Here is a 23,182-nt window from a genome sequence, read left to right as displayed (position 1 = left end):
TGTCCACAATAGCCAAACTATGGGAAGAGCCAAGATGTCCATTGACAGATGAATGGATAAAGAAGATGTGGTATATATATATAATGGAATATTAATTAATGCAGCCATCAAAAGGAATGAAATCTTGCCATCTGCAACAATGTGCATGGAACTGGAGGGTATTATGCTGAGCAAAATAAGTCAATCAGAGAAAGACATGTATCATATGACCTCACTGATATGAGGAACTCTTAATCTCAGGAAACAAACTGAGGGTTGCTGGAGTGGTGGGGGATGGGAGGGATGGTGTGGCTAGGTGATAAGACATTGGGGAGGGTATATGCTATGGTGAGCGCTGTGAATTGTGTAAGACTGCTGAATCACAAATCTGGACCTCTGAAACAAATAATACATTATATGTTAAAAAAAACAAAAAAGAAGAAGATAGCAGGAGGGGAAGAATGAAGGGGGGGAAATCGGAGCGGGAGATGAACGATGAGAGACTATGGACTCAGAGGAAAAAATACTGAGGGTTCTAGAGGGGTGAGGGGTGGGGGGATGGGTTAGCCTGGTGATAGGTATTAAAGAGGCAACGTACGGCATAGAGCACTAGGTGGTATATGCAAACAATGAATAATGGAACACTACATCAAAAACTATTGATGTAATGTATGGTGATTAACATAACATAATAAAAATATAAATTAAAAAAAAGTACAACAAATGAACCTAGAAATCAGTAAAAAGAACTACTGGAAAATCCTAAAATGCCTGGCGATTAAAAAACACACCTATAAATAAAACAGAAGTCAGGAAATCTCAAGAGAAATGAAAAATTATTTGAACTAATGAAAATGAAAACACAACCCTTCAAAATACATGAAATGGGGGCGCCTGGGTGACTCAGTCATTAAGGGTCCTGGGATTGAGCCTGACACTGGGCTCCCAACTTGGCTGGAAGCCTTCTTCTCCCTCTCCCACTCCCCCCGCTTGTGTTCCTGCTCTTGCTGTCTCTCTCTGTCAAATAAATAAAATCTTTAAAAAAAAAATATGTGAAACATGGCAAAAGCAGTGCTTAGAAGGAATTTTATGACACTGAATGCATATATAAGAAGAAAGATCAAAAATCAATAATCTAAATTTCCACGTTAAAAAAAAAAAAGAAGAGTAGGGTCGCCTCAGTGGCTCAGTCATTAAGCCTCTGCCTTGGGCTCAGGTTATGATCCCAGGGTCCTGGGATCGAGCCCTGCATTGGCTCAGCGGGAAGCCTGCTTCTCCCTCTCACACTCCCCCTGCTTGTGTTCCTGCTCTCGCTGTGTCTCTCTCTGTCAAATAAATAAATAAAATCTTTAATAAAGAGAGGAAGGAAGGAAGGAAGGAAGGAAGGAAGGAAGGAAGGAAGGAAGGAAAGAGAGAAAGAGAGAAAGAAAGAAAGAAAGAAAGGAGTAGAGGGGTACCTGGGTGGCTCAGTTAGTTGAGCAGCTGACTCTGGATTTTGGCTCAGGTCATGATCCAAGCACCCAAGCTCTGCACTCACTGGGGAGTCTGCTTCAAGATTTTCTCCCCCTTCTGCCCCTCACCCCCTGCTTGCACACTCACTCTCTTTTTCTCTCTCTCAAATAAATAAATAAATAAATAAATCTTTTTAAAAAGGGAGATTAAATCTAAAGTAATAAATAAAATAAAGAAAAAGAGCAGAAATCGATGAAATTGAAAACAGTAGACCAACAGAGAATATCAATGAAACCAAAAGGCAGTTCTTTGAAAAGTTAATAAAATCAATAAGCCTCTAGCCAGACTAAGAAATATAGAGAGGACACATATTACTAATATCAGAAATGAAAGAATGGACATCAATACAATTAAAAGCATAATAAAAGAATACCATGAATAAGTCTATGCCCAGAAGTTTGATAATCTCAATGAACTGGGCCAATTCTTTGAACAAGACGATCAACCAAAACTCACAAAGAAAGAAATACATGATTTGAATACACCAGTATATATTAAAGAAACTTAATGAACAATTAGGAAACTTCAAAAAAAAGAAAGCACCAGGCCCAGATGTGTTCACTAGTGAACTACCAAGCATTTAAGTAAGAAATTATTCTAATTCTCTACAATCTCTTTCAAAGGATAGAAGCAGGAATACTACTAAAGTCATTCTATGAAGCTAGCATTACCTTAATACCAAAACCAGACAAAGACATTCCAAGAAAACTACAAAACAATCTCTCTCATGACCAAAGATTCAAAATCCTCAAAATATTAGCAAATCAAATTCAACAATGTATAAAAAAAATTATACACCAAAACCAGGTGGGACATATCCCAGGAATGCATGGCTGGTTCAATACTCAAAAATCAGTTAATATAAACTGATACACTAAAGACTAAAAAAGAAAAAATCACATAGTTATATATGCAGAATAAGCATTTGACAAAATCTAACAACGATTCATGATGAAAACTCTTGCTATAGTAGGAAGACAGTGAAACTTTCTCAACTTGATAAAAGACTTTCTAAAAAACACCTACAGTTAACATTATACCAATGGTGCGAAACTAGAAGTTTTCCTACTAAGATGAAGTAAAGAAAGGATGTCTCAGTTCACCACTCCTTTTCAACATCATATGGGAATCCTGTGTTAATGCAATTAAGGCATGAAAAGGGAATGAAAGATACAGACTGGAAGGAAGACATAAAACTTTGTTCATAGATGACATGATCATTTATGTACAAGATCCAAGAGAACGGACAAAGAAATTCTTGAAACTAATAAGCAATTATAGCAAGGTTCAGGATACAAGATTAATAAAAAAGTCAATTTCTTTCCTATATGTCAATAACGAACAAGTAGAATTTGAAATTAAAAACACAGTAACATTTACATTAGCACCCTCAAAAATGAAATACTTAAACATAAATCTAAAATACATGTATTAGGGGCGCCTGGGTGGCTCAGTTAGTTAAGGAGCTGCCTTCGGCTCGGGTTGTGATCTCAGCGTCCTGAGATCAAGCCCCAAGTCAGGCTCCCTGCTCGGGGGGAAGTCTGCTTCTCTCTGTCCCTCTACTGCTCTCCCTGCTTGTGCTCTCTTACTTGCGCACTCCCTCTGAAATAAAATCTTAAAAAAAAAAAAAAAAATATATATATATATATATATATATATTAGAACTATATGAAGAAAATGACAAAACTCTAATGAATGAAATCAAAGAACTAAATAAATACAAAGACACTCCATATTTATGGGTAGGAAGAATCAGTACTATGAAGATGTCAATTCTTTCCACTTTCAGATTCAATGCAATCTCAGTCAAAATCGACCATTATTTTGTGGATATTGATGAGCTGATTTTAAAGTTTATATTGAGAGGAAAAAGGCCCACAATAGCCAATATGATATTGAAAGAGATCAATAAATTTGGAAGACTGACACCATCCAACCTCAAGACTTACTTTAAAGCTACAGTAGTGAAGACAGTATGGTACTGGTACAAGAACAGACAAAACAGATCAATGAAACAGAACAAAGAACCCAGGTATGAGCCCCCAAAATTACATTCAAGTGATCTTTTTTTTTTAAAAAAGATTTTATTTATTGGGGCGCCTGGGTGGCTCAGTCCTTAAGTGTCTGCCTTCGGCCTGGGTCATGATCCCAGGGTCCTGGGATCGAGCCCCCATCGGGCTCCCCGCTCTGTGGGAAACATGCTTCTCCCACTCCCCCTGCTTGTGTTCCCTCTCTCACTGTGTCTCTCTGTCAAATAAATAAATAAAATCTTAAAAAAAAAAAAAGATTTTATTTATTTATTTGAGAGAATGAGAGAGATAGAAAGAGAGAGAGAGCAGGGGAAGGGGCAGAGGAAGAGGTAGAAGCAGACTCCTCGCTGAGCAGGGTGCCTGACGTGGGACTTGATCCCAGGACCCCAGGATCATGACCTGAGCTGACGGCAGATGCTTCATCAACTGAGCCACCCAGGCGCCCTCAAGTGATCTTTGAAAAAGGTGCTAAGGCAATACAATGGAGCAAATACAGTCTCTTCAACAAATGGTGCTAGAATAACTCAACATTGAAGAGCACAAGTATGAATCTAAACAGAGACCTTACAGCCTTCACAAAAAATAACTAAAAATGGATCAGAGACCTAAATGTAAAATCAAAACTATAAAACTCCTAGAAGATTACACAAGAGAAAACTCAGATGACCTAGGTATGATGATACTTTTTTAGACAGAACACCAAAAACATGATCCATGAAAGAAATAATAAATAAGCTGGATTACATTAAAATTAAAAATTTTTGCTCTGTGAAAGACAATATCAAGCAAAGTAAAAGACAAACACTAGAAGAAAATATTTGTAAAAGACACATCTGATAAAGGGCTGTTATTCAAAATATACAAAGAACTCTTAAAACTCAATAAAAATTAAAAACCCAATAAAAACCTAGGCAAAGACATTAACAGACATCTCACTACAGAAGATATAGCGAGCAAATAAGCATGGGAAAAGATACTTCACATCATGTCAACAGGGAAATGCAAATTAAAACAATGAGATACCACCACGCACCTATAGAATGGCCAAAATCCAACAACATTAAATGTTGGCAAGGATGTGGAGCAATAAGAACTCTCATTCATTTTCATGGGAATGAAAAATTGTATAGCCGTTTTGGTTGATAGTTTGTCAGTTTCTTGTGAAACTAAACATACTTGTACCATACCACCTAGCAATTGCACTCCTCAGTATTCACTCAAAGGAAATAAGAATTTACATATACACAAAAACCTGCACATGAGTATGAATAGCAATTTTATTAATAACTGCCAAAACTTGAAAACAACCAAGATGTCCTTCAGTAGGCAGATATATGAATTAACTGTGGTACATCCAGATAATGGAAAATTATTCAGCTCTAAAAAGAAATGATGTATCAAGCCATGAAAAGATGGGGAAGGAACTTAACTCCATATAACTAAGTAAAAGAAGCCAATCTGAAAAGGCTACAAAATGTATGATTCCAACTATATGACATTTTGAAAAAAGCAAAACTATGGAGAAAGAGAACAGTGGGTGACAGAGGTCAGTGGGGGAGAGGATTATGTGGGGCACAGAGAATTCTTAAGGCAGAAAAATTATTCTGTAATGTATTATAATGATGAATATACATACATCATTATATATTTATCCAAACCCATAGAATGTACAATACCAAGAGTAAATCCCAATGTAAACTATGGACTCTGGGTGATTATGATGTGTCAATATACGCTCATCCTTAGTAAAAAATATACCATTATAATCAGTGATGTTAATGGGGGGAGGCTATGCGTGTGTGGAGTTAGGAGATGTATGGAAATCTCTATATATTCTTCTGAATTTCGTTGTGAATCTAAAACTGCCTCCCAAAAACCAAAATCTTAAAAAAATTAAACAAAACTACAAGCAATATTTGGAGAAAAAAAAATGTTAAGGTTTCAAGATCTTATGGAATAACCCTAAAAATATTTTTATTTTTTTAAAAGTGTAATGATTTTTTATTTTTCCTTTCTACAATACCTTTCTTCTTATATCCCAGTCATATAATCCTAGAAGAAGCGAGTTCTCAAAGCTTCATTAGTATAATCAATACCAGCAAAATAGATTTGCATCATTTTTTTTAACCTTTTAATAAGTAATACTAAGATCTTGTTTTAACCTTCACACCTAAGAGGCCAAGAGATTCAACCTTACTTTGCAAAACTTGCTTTGGGATCCTGGCCCAATCATCTAAGTAAATATCTTCATGGTAATGCAAACTTTAGATATTTATGATGTATGGTACTAATCATTCAAGGAGCTCTCAGCAGAAGACAGAACAAAGATTTAAAAGAAGCAATGAAAGTATGAACTCAGGGATTACAGCAAAAAAGAAAAATATTAGAATAATCAGGGTTCCAGAAGGAAAAAAGAGGAAGAGGGCAGAGAGTTTATTTAAAGACATAATAGTGAACATCCCAAACCTGGGGAAAGACTTGGACACACAAGTCCATGGAACTAAGAGATCACCCTCGTTATCTCAATGCAAAAAGGCCTTCTCCTAGACATATTATAATGAAACTATCAAAAATTAATAATAATGAATCTTAAAGGCAGCCAGGAAAAAAAGAATGTAACATATAAAGGAGCCCCCATTATGTTGTCTATGGATCTCTCAGAAGAAATCTTACAGGCCAGGACAGAGTAGAAAGACGTATTAGAAGGGCTGAAAGATAAAAATTGCCAGACAAGAATCCTTTATCTGGCAAAGTTATCCTTCAGATATGAAGGATAAATAAAGGCTTTCATAGACAAACAGAAGATGAGGGAGTTCACCAACTCTAAAGCTGGTGAAGGGAGTTCTTCAAGCTGAAAAGATGCTAATTAGTGACATAAAATATACCGAAAGTATACAACACACTGGGAAAAGTGAAAACTATAGTCAGACTTAGAACATCCACAACATAAAAAGCTCCATTTTGACAATACTAATATAAGAGGGAATAGTAAAAGGGTGAAGCCTTTGTGGGTGTTTGAAGATAAGTTGCTATCAGCCTAAAATGAAATTTTATTTATAAGATAAACTCATTGTAATCACGAAACAAAACCTATAGTAGATGCATAAAGGGCAAAGAAAGAGGAAACAGATGCACAAAAGACAAGGGAAAATGAAAGTAATTAATTTATACAAAGGTATGCAGAAATGGAGGGAAAAGAAACAGTGGAAATACAAGCAAGCTAGAAATTGATAAATAAAATGGCATTTTTTTAATTATTATTTTTAATCTTTTTTTTTTAAAGGTTCTATTTATTTGTCAGAGAGAGAGAGCACAAGCAGGGAGAGCAGCAGGCAGAGGCTGAGGGAGACGCAGGTTCCCCGCTGAGCAAGAAGCCCAACATGGGACTTGATCCCAGAACCCTGGGATCATGACCCAAGCCAAGGCAGACGCTTACAACTGAGCCACTGCGGCGCCCTGTAAAATGGCATTTTATATAAAGTTCTTATATATCAATGATTACTTTAAATGGAAAGAATTGAATTCACCAATGAAAAGGCAGAATGCCTTGACAGATAAAAAGCCAAAATTCAACTACAGTCTTCCTCAAGAGATTCATTTCAGCTTTAAGGATGCACAACCCTCAAAAAGAAGGGATGGAAAAAAGATATTCCACAGAAGTGGAAACCAAGATATATACACTTATATCAGACAAACCAGACTTCAAGCCAAAAACAGTAACAAGAAACAAGGAAAGTCATTCATTATATAATGATAAAGGGATCAATTCATCAATAAGATATAACAATTGTTAATATGTATGCACCCAACATCAGACCACCTAAACATATTACACAAATACTAACAGATATGGAGAAATAGTACAATACAATAATAGCAAGGGACATTAATAACCCACTTTCAAAAAATGAAAGATCATCCAGATAGAAACTCAAAGGAAACAATGGACTTGAACCACACATTACATGAAATAGATCTAAAAGATATCCACAGAACATTCGATCTAACAGCAGCAGAATATACATTCTTCTCAAGTACATATGGAACATTCTCAAGGACAGATCATATGGTAGGACACAAAAAAGTCTTAGCAAATTTAAGAAGACTGAAATCAAACCAACTATCTGTTTCAACAACAATGGTCTGAAAACAGAAATCAACATGAGGAAAGGTGGAAAAACTACATACATGTAGAAACTAAACAACACGCTCCTGAACTACATATGCGTCAAGGAAGAAATGAAAAAGATAACCAAAAAAATCTTGAAACAAATGAAACACAAAATAACAAAACATATGGAATGAATGTTGTAAAAGCAGTTCTGAGAGGGATGTTTATAGCAATAAATGCATATACCATTGACCCCTGAACAATGTAGGGGTTAGAGGCAAAAACTTCACACAGTTGAAAATCCAAGTAACTACCAGTAGCCTACTGTTTACCAAAAGCCTTACCAATAATATATAGTCAATCAACAAATATTTTGTATGTATGTTCAATGTATGACATACTGTATTCTTACAATAAAGCAAGAGGAAAAAAAATGTTAAGAGAATCCTAAGAGAAAATACTGTTTACAGTACTAAACTGTATTTATCGAAAAAATTCACATGTAAGTGAACCTACACAATTCAAATCTAGGTTATTCTAGGGTCTCCTCTATTAAGAAATTAGAAAGATCATAAATGAAAAACCTAACTACACCTCAAGGAACTAGATAAAGAAGAACAAATTAAGCCCAAAGTTATTAGAAAAAAATAATAAAAAAGATGAGAGTAGAAATAAATGAAATGGAGACCAGAGAAACAATAGAAAGATCAAAGCTAAGAGCTGTTTTTTTTTCAAAAGATATACAAAATTGACAAACCTTTCACAAGACTAAGAAAAAAAGACTCAAATAAATAAAATCAGAAATAAGGAGGAAAAATTACAACTGATACTATAGAAATAATAAGATTATGAGACTACTGTGAACAAATTAGATAACCTACAAGAAATGGATAATTTCCTAGAATCATACAACCTACCAAGACTGAGTCAAGAAGTAAAGTCTGAATAGACCAATATTAAGAAAGGAGATTGAATCAGTAATCAAAAACCTCCCAACATAGAAAACCCCAGGACCAGATTTCTTCACTAGGAAATTATACCAAGTATTTAAAGAAGAATTAATGCCAAGCCTTCTCAAACTCTTCCAAAAAAATAAAAAAGAAGAAAGACTCCCAAACTCATTCTACGAGGCCAGCAACACCCCAATACCCAAGCCAGATAAGGACACTACAAGAAAACTACAGACCAATATCCCTGTTGAAAACAGATGCAAAAATTCTCAACAAAATTCTACCAAACCAAATTAAAGAACTCATTAAAAAGATTATACATCATGACCAAGAACAATTTATCCCTGAGATGCAAGGATAATTCAACACATGCAAATTAATAAATGTGACATGCCACATTAACAAAATGAAAGATAAAAATCATATGATCTTCTCAATAGATGTATAAAAAGTAGTTGACAAAAAATACCCTTTCATGATAAAAAACCTCAACAGACTGTATACTGAGGGAACATACCTCAACATACTAAAGGGCATCTACAACAAACCCACAGCTAACATCACACTCAATAGAGAAAACCCCAAAATTTTCCCCCTAAAATCAGGAAAACAACAACTCTCACCACTCCTATTCAACATAGTACTGCAAGTCCTGGCTACAGCAATTAGGCAAGACAAAGAAATAAAAGGCATCTAAATAGGAAAGGAAGAAGTAAAATTGTTATTTGTGGATGATATGATGATATATGTATTAAACATCACAAAGATTCAACTAATAAACAGTTGAATCTAATCAATGAATTAGTAAGGTCACAGGATATAAAATCAAAATATAAGAATCATTGTGTTTCTATATATTACCAATGAAAATCTGTAAAAAGAAAGGAAACTATCCCATTCACAATAGCATCAAAAACAAAGAAATACCTAGAAATAAATTTAACCAAGGAAATGATCAACCCAATGAAAACTACAAGACTTTGTTGAAAGAAATCAAAGAAGAAACAAACAAATGCAAAGACATTCCACTCCATGTTAATAGGCATTCTGAGAGTTAGACTGGGAGAGTTCATACTGTTAAAGTGTCCATGCTATCCAAAGCCATCTATAGATTTAAGGCAATATCTATCAAAATTCCAATGGCTTTCTCACAGCAATTGAAAAAATCAATCCTAAAATTTATATGGAATCACAAAAGACCCTGAATAGCCAAAGCAATCCATAAAAAAGAAGAAAATGGAGGCACACAGCATTAATTTCAAACTATATAATGCTACAGTAATTAAAACGGTATAGTTTTAATAAACACACAGACCAATGCAGAGAGTGAAGCCAGAATTAAACTCCAACATACATGGTCAAATAATATTTATAAGGGAGCCAAGAACACCTGATGAACTTTGAAAGGACAGTGTCTTCAATAAATGGTGTGGGGGAAACTAGATAGCCACATACAGAAAAATAAAATTGGACCCCAACTATACACCATTCACAAAAATTAACTTGAAACAGATCAGAGACTTAAACATAAGACCTGATTCCATAAATCTCCTAGAAGAAAACATAAGGAAGAAGTTCAACAATGGTCTAGGCAATGACTTTTTTGGACATGACACCAAAAGCACAAATAACAAAAGAAAAAACATAAAACCTTGTGCACTGCAAGCAAAATTAACCAAGTGAAAAGGCAACTTACAGAAGAATGGGAGAAGATATTTGCAAACCATGTACTACATAATGGGTTAATGTCCAAAATTTATAAAGAACTCATACGACTCAATAACAAAGAAACATATCTATTAAAAAATGGACAGAGGACCAGAACAGACATTTTTCCAAAGAAGACATACAAAAGGCCAACAGACACACAGAAAGATGCTCAACATCACTAATCCTTGGGGAAATGCAAACCAAAACCACATTATCCCTTTATAACTCTCAGAATGCCTAAAATAAAAAATACAATAAATAAATGGTGAGAATGTGGAGAAAAGGGAACCCTTGTGCACTGTTTGTGGGAATGCAAAATGGTGCTGCCACTGTGGAAAACACTATGGAGGTGCCTCAAAAAATTAAAAATAGAAATACCACATGATCCAATAATTCCACTACTGGATATTTACCCAAAGAAAACAGAAACACTAATTCAAGAAGATATATGCAACCCTGCCCCAGCTTGTTATTGTTATTTGTTGCATTATTTTCATGAAATCCATCCACATCCCCTAATCCCATGTTAAACTTCTGCTGTTGCCCTTCAGGAAGGCACATCTTTAGGTATGCGCACAATAATCCAGTCATCACATTCTTTCAGTAAACACACCCAGCTGTAAAACTCCCCTAATTATAAACACATTGCGCTACTGTTTTCCACAATGCCCTGGGACATGAATCCTTTAGAAACTAAACCAAATCAAATTATGGCTTCTTCAAAGGAACAGTTTGTGCGGTAGGTGTTTGAAGCTACTATTCCCTCTAGTTTCCTTGTTTTTGTCTCCCCTGTTGTCTTCAGGTTTCCCTAGAGACTCCTTCTTAAATAATCTGAGCCTTGTAGTTATTTAAGTTGTAATCTCCTGTTATTATATAGGAGCCATGTTGATGTGACAGTCAGGTGAGTGGTTGCGGAGGGATTGTTCTGCAATATCACTAGGACTCAGTGGTTTAGTGGTCTATGCTACTTGGTTATGTCCTCCAGTGCTTTTCAGCTCACCCTCTCCTTGGGTGACACAAGAGGTATAAAGTAGGCTGGAAATGGTATTTCCTTCCCCCACTTTGGTTATTTTCTGGCAAAATCCATGTTGGTTGAGTACAGGTAAAATAGATTTCCTTGAGGGCAGACCTTTGTTAAGGAGAACAGAAAGTTCTGAGCACATTTCAAAATGGTTACTTCCCTGCTCACCCCACCCTGCCCTCCAGAGCATGAGTGGATTTTTCTCTGGTCTTCAGTTTGGGAACCCGATGGGGTGACTGGTGGTAGTAAAACTAATGAAAGCATGGGGACCTTTGTAAGGCTGGGCCTTCAGGAGTTTTCATCTCTCAAGCCAGTCTTTGCTCAGTCTCTGGCAATTAGTCAATTATCCTTTAAGTATTCCTACTAGTGTGCTAGTATGTACTGCCATGAGTATTTAGGATCAGAAGAAACCCTTATGTTCCATGATGATGCAAGTATAGTGGCTTTACCAACTTTAAATCCCATCTATTCAGTTTAACTATTGAAAATAAAATTTAGGGCGCCTGGGTGGCTCAGTTGGTTGAGCGACTGCCTTCAGCTCAGGTCATGATCCCAGGGTTCTGGGATCGAGTCCCGCATCAGGCTCCCTGCTCTGCGGGGAGCCTGCTTTTCCCTCTCCCACTCCCCCTGCTTGTGTTCCCTCTCTCGCTGTGTCTCTCTCTGTCAAATAAATAAATAAAATCTTTAAAAAATAAAAATAAAAAAATAAAATAAAATAAAATTTAAAACAAACAATATATACTTTCCAATCAAGATCTTAAATATTCACATACTTTTTCAACCTAACTTGTATGACAAAGACTTGGAAGTGTGAGTTTTATTTCTCAACATTAAACTAGTTCTAAGCATATTTACCAATAAAGTAATATGCCAACTCCTTAGCATACAGAATATGTAGGATCCTTCACAATCTGAATCTAATTTTTCTACAAAACATCTTCCTAAATTCTTATTCCTTTGTTTCTGTCTTCAGTAAAGACAACTGAAGGAGAAACCAAACGAAACAGCTCATCATTTCCTCAACTTGCCATACCCTTTCTTACAATTAGGTCTCTGCAAATGCTTGTTACCTCTACTTGAATTCCCTAAATCCACACATACCTATTCCACATTTCCTTTTTCACTGAGGAAATTTCCATTCATCCTTTAAAAACAATCTCAAGGGGCACCTGGGTGGCTCAGTCGTTAAGCATCTGCCTTTGGCTAAGGTCATGATCCCAGGGTCCTGGGATCAAGCCCCACATCGGGCTCCCTGCTCAGCAAGAAGCCTGCTTCTCCCTCTCCCACTCCCCCTGCTTGTGTTCCCTCTCTCGCTGTCTCTCTCTCTCTGCAAATAAATAAATAAAATCTTTAAAAAAAAATAAAAACAATCTCAAATATCATGGAGCCATTAAAATTTTCCCTAGAGAGACTGTATCCTTTGTGTTTCCAAAACAAAAGTCAAAAACTCTTCTAAAATCTTTGTAACAATAAAAAAGGAATATATATACAAGATAGGGTTTTGAAAATACAGAAAAATTTATATTATCAGTTATTTTAATCCACATCATCTGAAAACAATTTTTCAGATTTTGACATTTGTATAAGATATAAAATACAACATAAAATATTTTTTAAAATTGTCTCTAGTAAAATCAGAAGTGTATTAAAATCTAAGATGTGCATTTATTATTTCACTGTTGTAAAAACTGACAATGATAATTATCTTCTCTGAAGATTTTAATTACATTTTTTCTTATCGTTATTAATTTTATAATTAATTCTTGTGTGTCCACTAATAGGCAGGGGCTATGTCTTGAATTGTTTTATATCCTCTGAACATACCAGGGTTTGAATTATATAGTAAGTGTTTAAAAGATGTAAGATGAAACACTAAATGATACTTAGTTTTCTTTTATGGACTTTATAGAGGTGTTATTTACATATAAAATGAAATATACCAACTTTAATGAACAATTCAGAGTTTTGACAAATGTATTCAGTTATGTAACTACCAGCCACCAAAATCATCATATAACATTTGATCACCTCAAAATGTTCCCTTGGTGTCCCTCTGAAGTCAACCGACTGAGCCACCCAGGCATCCCAACAGTTCTTTTTATTGCTTAACAGTTTTCCATTGTGGAAGTGTACCGTAACTTGCTTTATCCTTTCACCAACTGATATTTGTACGTCTGTTTTGTGCTGCTATAAATAATGTAGCTATGAACATCACTGTGAAAATCTCTTTATGAACTTAGGTTTTCATTTCGCTTGGGTAAATATCCAGGAACAGAAATGCTAGATTATATGGTAAATCTAGGTTTAACTTTAAAGAAACTGCCAAACTCTTTTCTAAAGTTGGTATACTAGGGGGCATCTGGGTAGCTCAGAGGGTTAGGTGTCTGCCTTCGGCTCAGGTCATGATCCCAGGCTTCTGGGATCGAGCCCCGCATCGGGCTCCGTGCTCGGCGGGAAGCCTGCTTCTCCCCCCTCTCTCTCTGTCAAATAAATAAATCTTTAAAAATAAAATAAAAAATTTAAAAAATAGAGTTGGTATACTAGGTTGCACTCCCACCAGGAATGTATGAGATTTCAGGTGCTCTGCTTCTTGCCATCATTTGGTATTGTCATTTTTTTTTAAACTGGAGCTATTCTGTGGGTGAGTTCACTGTGGTTTAATGTGCATTTCACTGATGACTGAACATCTTTTCATATTCTCATTTGCCATCTGTATATGTCCTTTGGTGGAAATGTTTATTCAAATATTTTGCCTATTCTTTTTAATCAGACTGTCTTATTACTGAGCTATGAAAGTTCTTTATATATTCATAATATGTCCTTTATCAAATATATATTTTACAAAAGACTGTGTCTTGCTTTTTCAACTTCTTTAAAGTGTCTTTTGTAGAGCAAAAGTATTTGTCATGATGGTCATTTCAATTTTTGTATTTTCTGGTTCATATCTTTTTGTGACCTATCTAGGAAATTTATCTTTATTTTTTAAACAAAGTTGTGGCTATTTTCTAAAACAGTTGCTTCTGTCACTTATCATATTCCTATTTAAGTGTTATAAAAGTGACTAATTACAAAAACCTACTAAATAAAAATCAGATAGTGAAAAATCAGACCAAATCTTTTAAAAGGAGATGTAAAGAAAAACAGATTAATACAATGTATTTCTTTTGTATTTGTTCTGCTAAAGAAAATCATTCCATTTATTTTAAAAAACCAGAGCTACTCCTATAATATATAAGACACATGACTGATGTGATTTTTATGATTTTCAATTTATCCCCTCAAGGAAAGTGGCAGATGCTACTTTTCCTTTTTCCTCATTCTGGGATACAGAAGTAATGGTAGATGAGTCATCCTGGACAATGAGGACAACATGCTAAGGATAGTAGAGTAGTAAAACTAAAGAAAGAGGAGTTTTAAACCCCAGGAGCCACCATATTTTCCTAGCACCAATTTAAACCACTGTGACAGTGGATCTTAGATGCAGCAACCATGCCCATGTTCCAATTAATAAACTAGCACCCCACTGAATGCACTTAGATGAAATACTGACTTAAAGCAATCAACATGGTACAAGACAGAGTAAACATGACAGAATTAGCTAGTACAAATTCAGAGATTCTCCAAGAGAAAAATTCATGAAGTAGTATTCTCTATAAATACTGCCCTGTCTGGATGATGCATTTAAAAATAAATAATTAAATTATTTTGGTATTCTCTAATAGATTTCAAGTGGGGTAAGTTACACGACAACATTAATAGAGTTTAACAACCACTTTCTTTTTTCTTTTCTTTTTTTTTTTTTTTAAGTTTTATTTAAGTAATCTCTATACCCCATGTGGGGCTTGAATTCAGGACCCTGACCACGGTCAAGAGAGCCACACTCCTCTGACTGAGCCAGCTAGGCACCCCAACAATCACTTTCTTTAATATGGATTATTATATTTGGTAATATAATGGTAAAAGCAAAAGTATTGATGGAAGTTCTTACCATGGAAAGGTATTCATTCGTACCCTGTTCTTATAAATCAGAATTCCTCCTGACATCACTCCAATCATAATTTCATTGTTACTTTGATCCTTCAAAAAAAGAAAATGACAAATCTAAAATACTGGGCTTTTCCTGTTAAATATATATTCTAAAAATAGGATTAAGTTTTTTTTAACACAATATAACATTTTCAAAGTCAGCACATAATTGCATAATATTCACAAACCCATATGATAATTGTCACCTCATAAAAACGAAGAACCTATTTCACATCAAACTTAAATGTTGCATTATTAAAATTCATTAATCCAAAGTAAAAATGATCTCAGGATTTTCCACAGTTCATAAGTGGAATTGAGTTTTGAGATAAGGAATCAAAAGCCTTTTCATCTTGTAGAAGGAAGAGTTAATATACATTTTTCCATTTCTAAAGCTATTCTGACCCAACTACTGTTTAAATATAGTGCCAAGATTGCAAACATGAACAAAACATGGAGAAGCTCAGAGTTTGGTAAAGTGTAACCTGTAATAAAACAAGACACCCAATATACTGATAAATCATATAACTAATATAATACAACAAAAACATCATGGCAGTATAGAGTGGGAAACAACTATTGGAGAGTTTGAAAGATTCCAGAGAAGAAAATTTGAACTACGCTTTGAGGAAAGGGAGAGTTTTCATGCTAACTGATCCAACTTGAATAGCTAATCTGCACTACTGACAAAATGAGAATTAAATTCTTTTCTCAGATGATAATCAACCTTGAAATAGTTTGCTACTGACTTGAAACATTCTACAGGTAAGCTAATAAAGCAATAATGCTTTTACCCCCTACCTATTCATATGCTCAGAAGATAGAACTAATTGATGAAATTATAATTAAGATTTTAATAATTGTGTCCCTCAGAAAAAAACCCTTTAAAATGTAGTTTCAATAATTTCTACTTAAATAAAATCTTACTAAATTAACCTGTTCAATAGGGTAATACATAACAAATGGCCAAAGTAACATATCACTGTATACTGTATGGCCACACAATTTATTTAGCAATAACCACCATTATTGTACACCATTATAAGAGTCATAAATAATTTTTTAAAGAACATCAATTAGAAGTTTGGGCTAAAATGGAAGGCTTAATATACGCTCCTATTGCTCCTTCTGGTCCCAATCTCATAAAACATTGGAGAAGATACATGCAAACAACGTGTAACACTTGAAGGTATATAATCAATGGGACCAGACATTTTGAGGAATTTGTAAAGACATAATAAAGAGGATAAAATCAAATTTAAGGAAAGAAAAAATTACAGAAGACCACAGCCTAAGCTACACACAGAAGTGAAAGTTCTATTTGACGGCAGAAAGAAAAGTATAGTCAACAGGTACAATTTCATAGACAACAAATAAAAAAAATAAAGGGAGCCCTCAAATTAGTGTCAGGATGATCAGGCAGAGAGCAGCTAAGGTAATTAGCTCCTACCAACCCTATAATCCTGCCCTATCTGGATTGAGCTATGGGACACAGAAGTAAATGCAGCCTATCTGAAACAGTGAGTGTGGATACTGGGGACAGAAATCAGAGTGATCTCCAGAATGGATAAAGAACTCCAAACTGAGACAGGCCAACTATAGGCATGTTTTCCCTGGCAGAATATTCCTTCCCTCTTCCACCATCACCTAAGGCAGGACATAGCAAAAACAACATCCACAAGCAGGTGAACTAGGAATCACAAATACAAAAGGAAGTATGCAACCAAGGATCACCAAGCACTTGAGAAGAACCAATACCATTAAAGAGATATGCAAAACTCAACAAATAGATAAACCAGTCAAGCTGCTATGTTGGTAGAAAAACATGTTAAAAAACAAAAAAAGAAAGTAGACGAACCATGACAGACGATGGACTCTGAAAAACAAACTGAGGGTTCTAGAGGGGAGGGGGGTGGGGGGATGGGTTAGCCTGGTGATGGGTATTAAGGAGGGCACGTTCTGCATGGAGCACTGGGTGTTATACACAATCAGTGAATCATGGATCACTACATCAAAAACTAACGATGTAATGTATGCTGATTAACATAACAATAAAAATTTTTAAAAAAGAATGCTGGAGGTGGTGGAACAAAGAAAGAAAGAAAGAAAGAAAAAGAAAAAAAGAAAGAAACATGTTCAGGATATCTAGGAACTCAAATTCTTAAATTATAGCTATATCTAGATTTGAACTGGCAGTTCCCAAGGTGATGCCAGAAGTGGGCAAGATCAAAATAACAAGTGTTATGTCCTTAATAGACACAAATGCTATTCATTCCAATGTATAGGAAAATGCATGATGACCACCTTATTTTAAAATCTTTGCTTTTCTTTTTATCACTTGCTACTATCTAATATTATGCTATAAAGTGCCTTGTTTAATCTGTTTATTTTTTACTCTTCTTCACTAGAACCTAAGTAGCAAAGTACAGGGCCTTTGTTTTTTCCACTGCCATATTTTTAGGTGTAGAAAAGTGCCTTGTATAGTTAACCCATGAAGAACACAGGTTTAAACTGTGTGGGTCCACTTATATGCAGACTTTTTTCAATAAATATATTTGAAAATTTTTTGGAGATTTTCAACAATTTCAAAACACCTGCAGACAAACCACAGAGTCTAGAAATATAAAAAAAATTTTTAAAGTTAGGTATGTCTTGACTGCATAAAATATATGTAGATACAAGTCTACTTTATCATTTATTACCATAAAATACACATGAATCTATTATAAAAAGATTTACCAAAACTTCTACACACTTACAGACCACACATGGCACCATTACAGTTGAGAGAAATGTAAACAAATGTAAAGATACAGTATGAAATCATAACTATAACATTTACTGTAGTACATACTATATTACTGTAATAATTTCATAGCCTCCTGTTGCTGTTGTGGTGAGTACAAGTGTTGCCAGTATCTGCTTAAAACACGGTGTGACACTAATCATCTCTGTGTGAGCAGTTCAGTCTCTCCAAAAAATTGCATACAGCAGTAAAAGTGATCTCTCACAGTTGTTGCTTATTTTTCAATGTGTTTAGTGTAATACTGTAAACCTCCAATAACATTATGGGACCCATACCCATACAAAGTGCTACTCAGTGATGCTGGAAGTGTTCCCAAGAAGCAAAGAAAATCATGACATTACAAGAAAAAGCTGAACTGCTTGATATGTCCCATAGATTGAGGTCTGCAGCTGTGGTTGCCTACTGTTTCAAGATAAATGAATCCAGTGAGAGGACCATTGTAAAAAATGAACAGGAAATTTGTGAAGCATTGCTCCAACTACACCTGCATGCACAAAAACCTGGTACTTTGTGTGAAATACTCTACCTTTTCATCTCGTATTGAAAATGCTTTCATGTGGGTAGTAGAGTGCTATAAGAAAGGTACGCCTATACCTACAGACTCTGATATGATCTGAGAAAAAGCGAAGTCATTATACAACAACTTAAAGCAAAGGGAAGGTGTAGGATCTAAAGCTGAAGAATTTAATGCAAGCAAAGGATGGTTTGATAATTTTAGAAAGAAGTGTGGCTTAAAAAATGACAAGATAATAGGAAAAGCACCTTCTGCTCAACAAGAAGCTGGAATCATGTTCCCAGATGCCATTAAGAAAATCACTGAGGGGGGTGCCTGGGTGGCTCAGTCATTAAGCGTCTGCCTTCGGCTCAGGTCGTGATCCCAGGGTCCTGGGATTGAGCCCCACATCGGGCTCCCTGCTTGGTGGGGGGCCTGCTTCTCCCTCTCCCACTCCTCCTGCTTGTGTTCCCTCTCTTGCTGTGTCTCTCTCTGTCAAATTTTAAAAATCTTAAAAAAAAAAGAAAAAGAAAATCACTGAGGAGGGGTGTCTGGGTGGCTCAGTCATTAAATGTCTGCCTTTGGCTCAAGTCATGATCCCAGGGTCCTGGTATTGAGCCCCACATCGGGCTCCCTGCTGAACAGGAAGCCTGCTTCTCCCTCTCCCACTCCTCCTGCTTGTGTTCCCTCTCTCACTGTCTCTCTGTCAAATAAATAAATAAAATCTTTAAAAAAAAAAAAAAAAGAAAGAAAATCACGGAGGAAAAAGCATATCTACCTGAACAGGTTTTTAATACAGATTAAAATGCCATATTCTGGGGGGGTGGGGAAATGTCACAAAGGACATTTATTAGTAAGGCAAAGAAGCAAGCCTGTGGATTTAAAGCAGAAGATAGGCTAACTCTGTTTTGTCCAAATGCAGCTGGGTTCATGATCAGGACTGCCTATATCTATAAAGCTGCGAACCTTCCATCTTTGAAGGGAAAATATGAATACCATCTGCCAGTCTTTTGGTTGTACAAGAAGGCCTGGACAATGAGAACCCTTTTCCTAGACTGTTTCCATCAGTGCTTTTCTTACTTTAGGGAAAGTAAGAAAGTAATATGCCTGTAAGGGACTGCCTTTTGAAGTTCTTTTTCTATTGGACAATACACCTGGCCATCCAGAACCCCATGAGTTCAACACCAAAGATGTCAAAGTATTCTACTTGCCCCCAAACACAACATCTCTAATTCAGCCTCTAGATCAGGGGATCATAAGGACTTGTAAGGCTCATTACACATTGTCTCTATGGAAAGGATTGTCCAGGCTACAGGACAGAACCCTGATAGAACATCATAAAAGTCTGGAAAGCTCACACTAGGATGCCATTGTCATAAAAAAGGCTGTGAAAGCCATCGAGCCCGAAACAAAAAAATTCCTGCTAGAAAAAACTGTGTCCAGATGCCATCCATGCATGACTTTACAGAATTTACAACACAGCCAGTCAAGAAAATCATGAAAGAGATTGCAGATATGGCAAAAAGACGGAGGGTGAAAGGTTTCATGATATGGACCTATCAAGAAATTCAAGCGCTAACAGACACCACATGAGAAGATTAACAGAAGATGACTTGATAGAGGTTGAGTGCTTCCAACCAGTGCCAGATGACGACGAAGAAGAAGCAGTGTAGCAAATGAACTGACATTTGACAATCTGGTAGAAGAGTTCTGATTATTTAAGACTGCTTTTGACTTCTTTTACAACATGGGCCCTTCTATGATATGAGCACTAAACTGAAAGCAGACTGTGGAAGAAGACTTGGTACCATCATAGAAACTTTTTTAGAAAATTAAAAAGCAAGAGAGTCAGGCAGAAATTACAATGCATTTCCATAAAGTTACACCAAGTTACACTGGCCTCTCCTTCCACCTCCTCCACTTCTTACACCTCTGCTATCTCTGAGACAGTAAGACCAAGCCTTCATCTTCCTCCTCAGTGTGAAGATGGCAAGGATGAAGATCTTATGACAATTCACTTCCACTTAATGAACAGTAAATAATCATCATGCCATTCAGTTAGTAAACTTATCTGCTGTATCTGTGTGTGGGTATCTTTGTGCAGAAATCTAACTGTATGGCGAGAACTATATGAGAAATTTCTGTGGCATCATCATCAACAATGTCTAAGTATCTGCCTGTAGAACATCATGTGCAAGACTTGTATGGAAGTGGACAGCCTATCCTTATGTAGGAATAAACTCAGTAGTATCTAATATAGAGTTAGTAAGGTGTTAAGTTTCTTAATTTTTTTTAAAGATTTATTTATTTGAAAAAGAAAGGGGGAGAGAGAGTGCGCGAGCGCGTGCATGGGGGGAGGGGCAGAGGAGGAGAGGGAGAGAATCTCAGGCAGACTCCCTGCTGAACACAGAGCCAAATGAGGAGCTTGATCCCAGGACCCTGAGATCATGACCTGGGCCAAAATTCAAGAGCCGGTCGCTTAACCAACTGAGCCACCCAGGCGCCTTAGTTTTCTTAATGTTTTATTAACTTTGCTTTCAAAAAATTACATTATCGGGCGCCTGGGTGGCTCAGTTGGTTAAGCGACTGCCTTCGGCTCAGGTCATGATCCTGGCGTCCCAGGATCGAGTCCCGCATCGGGCTCCCTGCTCAGCAGGGAGTCTGCTTCTCCCTCTGACCTTCCTCCTTCTCATGCTCTCTGTCTCTCATTCTCTCTCTCTCAAATAAATAAATAAAATCTTAAAAAAAAAAAAAATTACATTATCATGCAGCATGCCTCTTTCTCTCATAATTGGAGAGACTACATATCAGCCTGTCATCACAGGTACGGAAATATTTTTTTAATTAACAATGTTTCCCATATTGTATTAGGGCTACAACTGTAATACTGTATGCCATAAACATTTTATAAGGATTCATTCATTAGAATATAAGCTACGAAAAACAAACTGAGGGTTCTAGAGGGGAGGGGGGTGGGAGGATGGGTTAGCCTGGTGGTGGGTATTGAGGAGGGCACATTCTGCATGGAGCACTGGGTGTTATGCACAAACAATGAATCATGGAACACTTCATCTAAAACTAATGATGTAATGTATGGGGATTAACATAAGAATAAAAAAAAAAGAAAGAGCGATTACAAGCTATAAAAAAAAAAAAAAAGAATATAAGCTACGCTACCATAAAGCATTCATACTGTTACTTCTTAATTATCAATGTATGAATCATTACACATGTAAATAAATATGAATTTCTTTTTCACATTAACTTTTCATTTTTGATGTCTACTGTCAGTAATACATTTAATGTCTACAGTGTTTTGTATCTATAAGATAATACTGATATAGGTACTAACAGACCATCTTGTAAACAGATGTATCAATACAGTACTGTAAATGTATTTTTTCTTCCTCATGATTTTTTAAGTAACATTTTCTTTTCTTTAGTTTATTGTTAAGAATATAGTATATAATACATATATTTAACATACAAAATATGTGTTAATCGACTATGTTATCAGTAAGGCTTTGGGTCAACAGTTGGCTATTAGTAATTAAGTTTTTGGGGAATCAGAAGTTATATGAAGATTTCTGGTTGTACTGGTGGGAGGAGTAAGGGGTTGACGCCCCTAAACCCTGCGTTGTGCAAGGGTCAACTGTACTCATATGTTAAATGAATGGATCTTGGGACACCTGGGTGGCTCAGTCGGTTGAGCATCTGTCTGCCTTAGGCTCAGGTCATGACCCCAGGGTCCTGGGTTCGAGTCCGTCATCAGGTTCCTTGCTGGGCAGGAAGCCTGCTTCTCCTTCTGCCTGCGCTCTGACAAATAAATAAAATCTTTAAAAAAAAATAATGGAGCTCTATCATCAGTAGGAAGATGTCTGAGCTGTTTAGCTTGGCACTGAAGGTCTTTACACAACCATCTCATCCCATTTTATCTCCCCCTTCTAACTAGTTTAAAACGGTCTTTTCCTATCAGGCCAGTTCCATGATGTTTTGTGTACCCATAATTACACGTTTTGTTAATGCAGTTCTCATGACGTCTTCATGTCTCTCTGACTAATCACACCAAACCAAAGTCTAGATGCAGTCCTTCTTCTCTGTGAAAATTTCATTAGCCCATATCTACAAGTTTCTCACCTGGATATTTATCTGTCTCTTAAACCACTCATCTGAAATGCATAATTACTGTCAGCTATGTGACAACGGCTAGGATAGTATATACATAGGGACCACCTATGGTAAACTACCTGTGGTGAAGGACCAGTTAGGTTTGTTTGTTTTGTTTAAATTTCCAATGTCAGGTATTAATGCTTCTACAAACTATAGTGATCATACGGTTGGTGTCAGAATGCTATAAAGTTTTCTCAATGCTAACTCTCAATTTCTGTACTTATCTCATCATGGACCAGTAATAAGTAGTCCATGGATCATCGCCAGTCTGTGGTCATACTCTGAGCACCTATTAACCATTATACAATTTCACATTCTTCACAGAGCCTGGTTCTCAAATAAGTGTTTCTCAATTGATTACTGATGGTAATATC

General features: G+C 36.0%; 1 protein-coding gene across 7 annotated transcripts in view; it reads right to left on the bottom strand.

Moving 5' to 3' along the window:
* Window positions 1-23,182, bottom strand: part of PTPN4 (protein tyrosine phosphatase non-receptor type 4) — a 223,558-nt gene that overhangs the window by 75,554 nt on the left and 124,822 nt on the right. For all 7 annotated transcript variants that reach the window (XM_081814594.1, XM_081814592.1, XM_081814597.1 and 4 more), the window contains exon 10: window positions 15,302-15,390. In XM_081814594.1, coding sequence (XP_081670720.1) covers window positions 15,302-15,390 — 89 coding nt within the window. The remainder of the gene's footprint in view (window positions 1-15,301; window positions 15,391-23,182) is intronic.

Source organism: Leptonychotes weddellii, chromosome 3 (assembly GCF_054177405.1).
Source record: "Leptonychotes weddellii isolate Sample4059 chromosome 3, ASM5417740v2, whole genome shotgun sequence".
NCBI classification, from domain to species: domain Eukaryota; kingdom Metazoa; phylum Chordata; class Mammalia; order Carnivora; family Phocidae; genus Leptonychotes; species Leptonychotes weddellii.
This window is presented reverse-complemented; position numbering and strand designations above follow the sequence as displayed.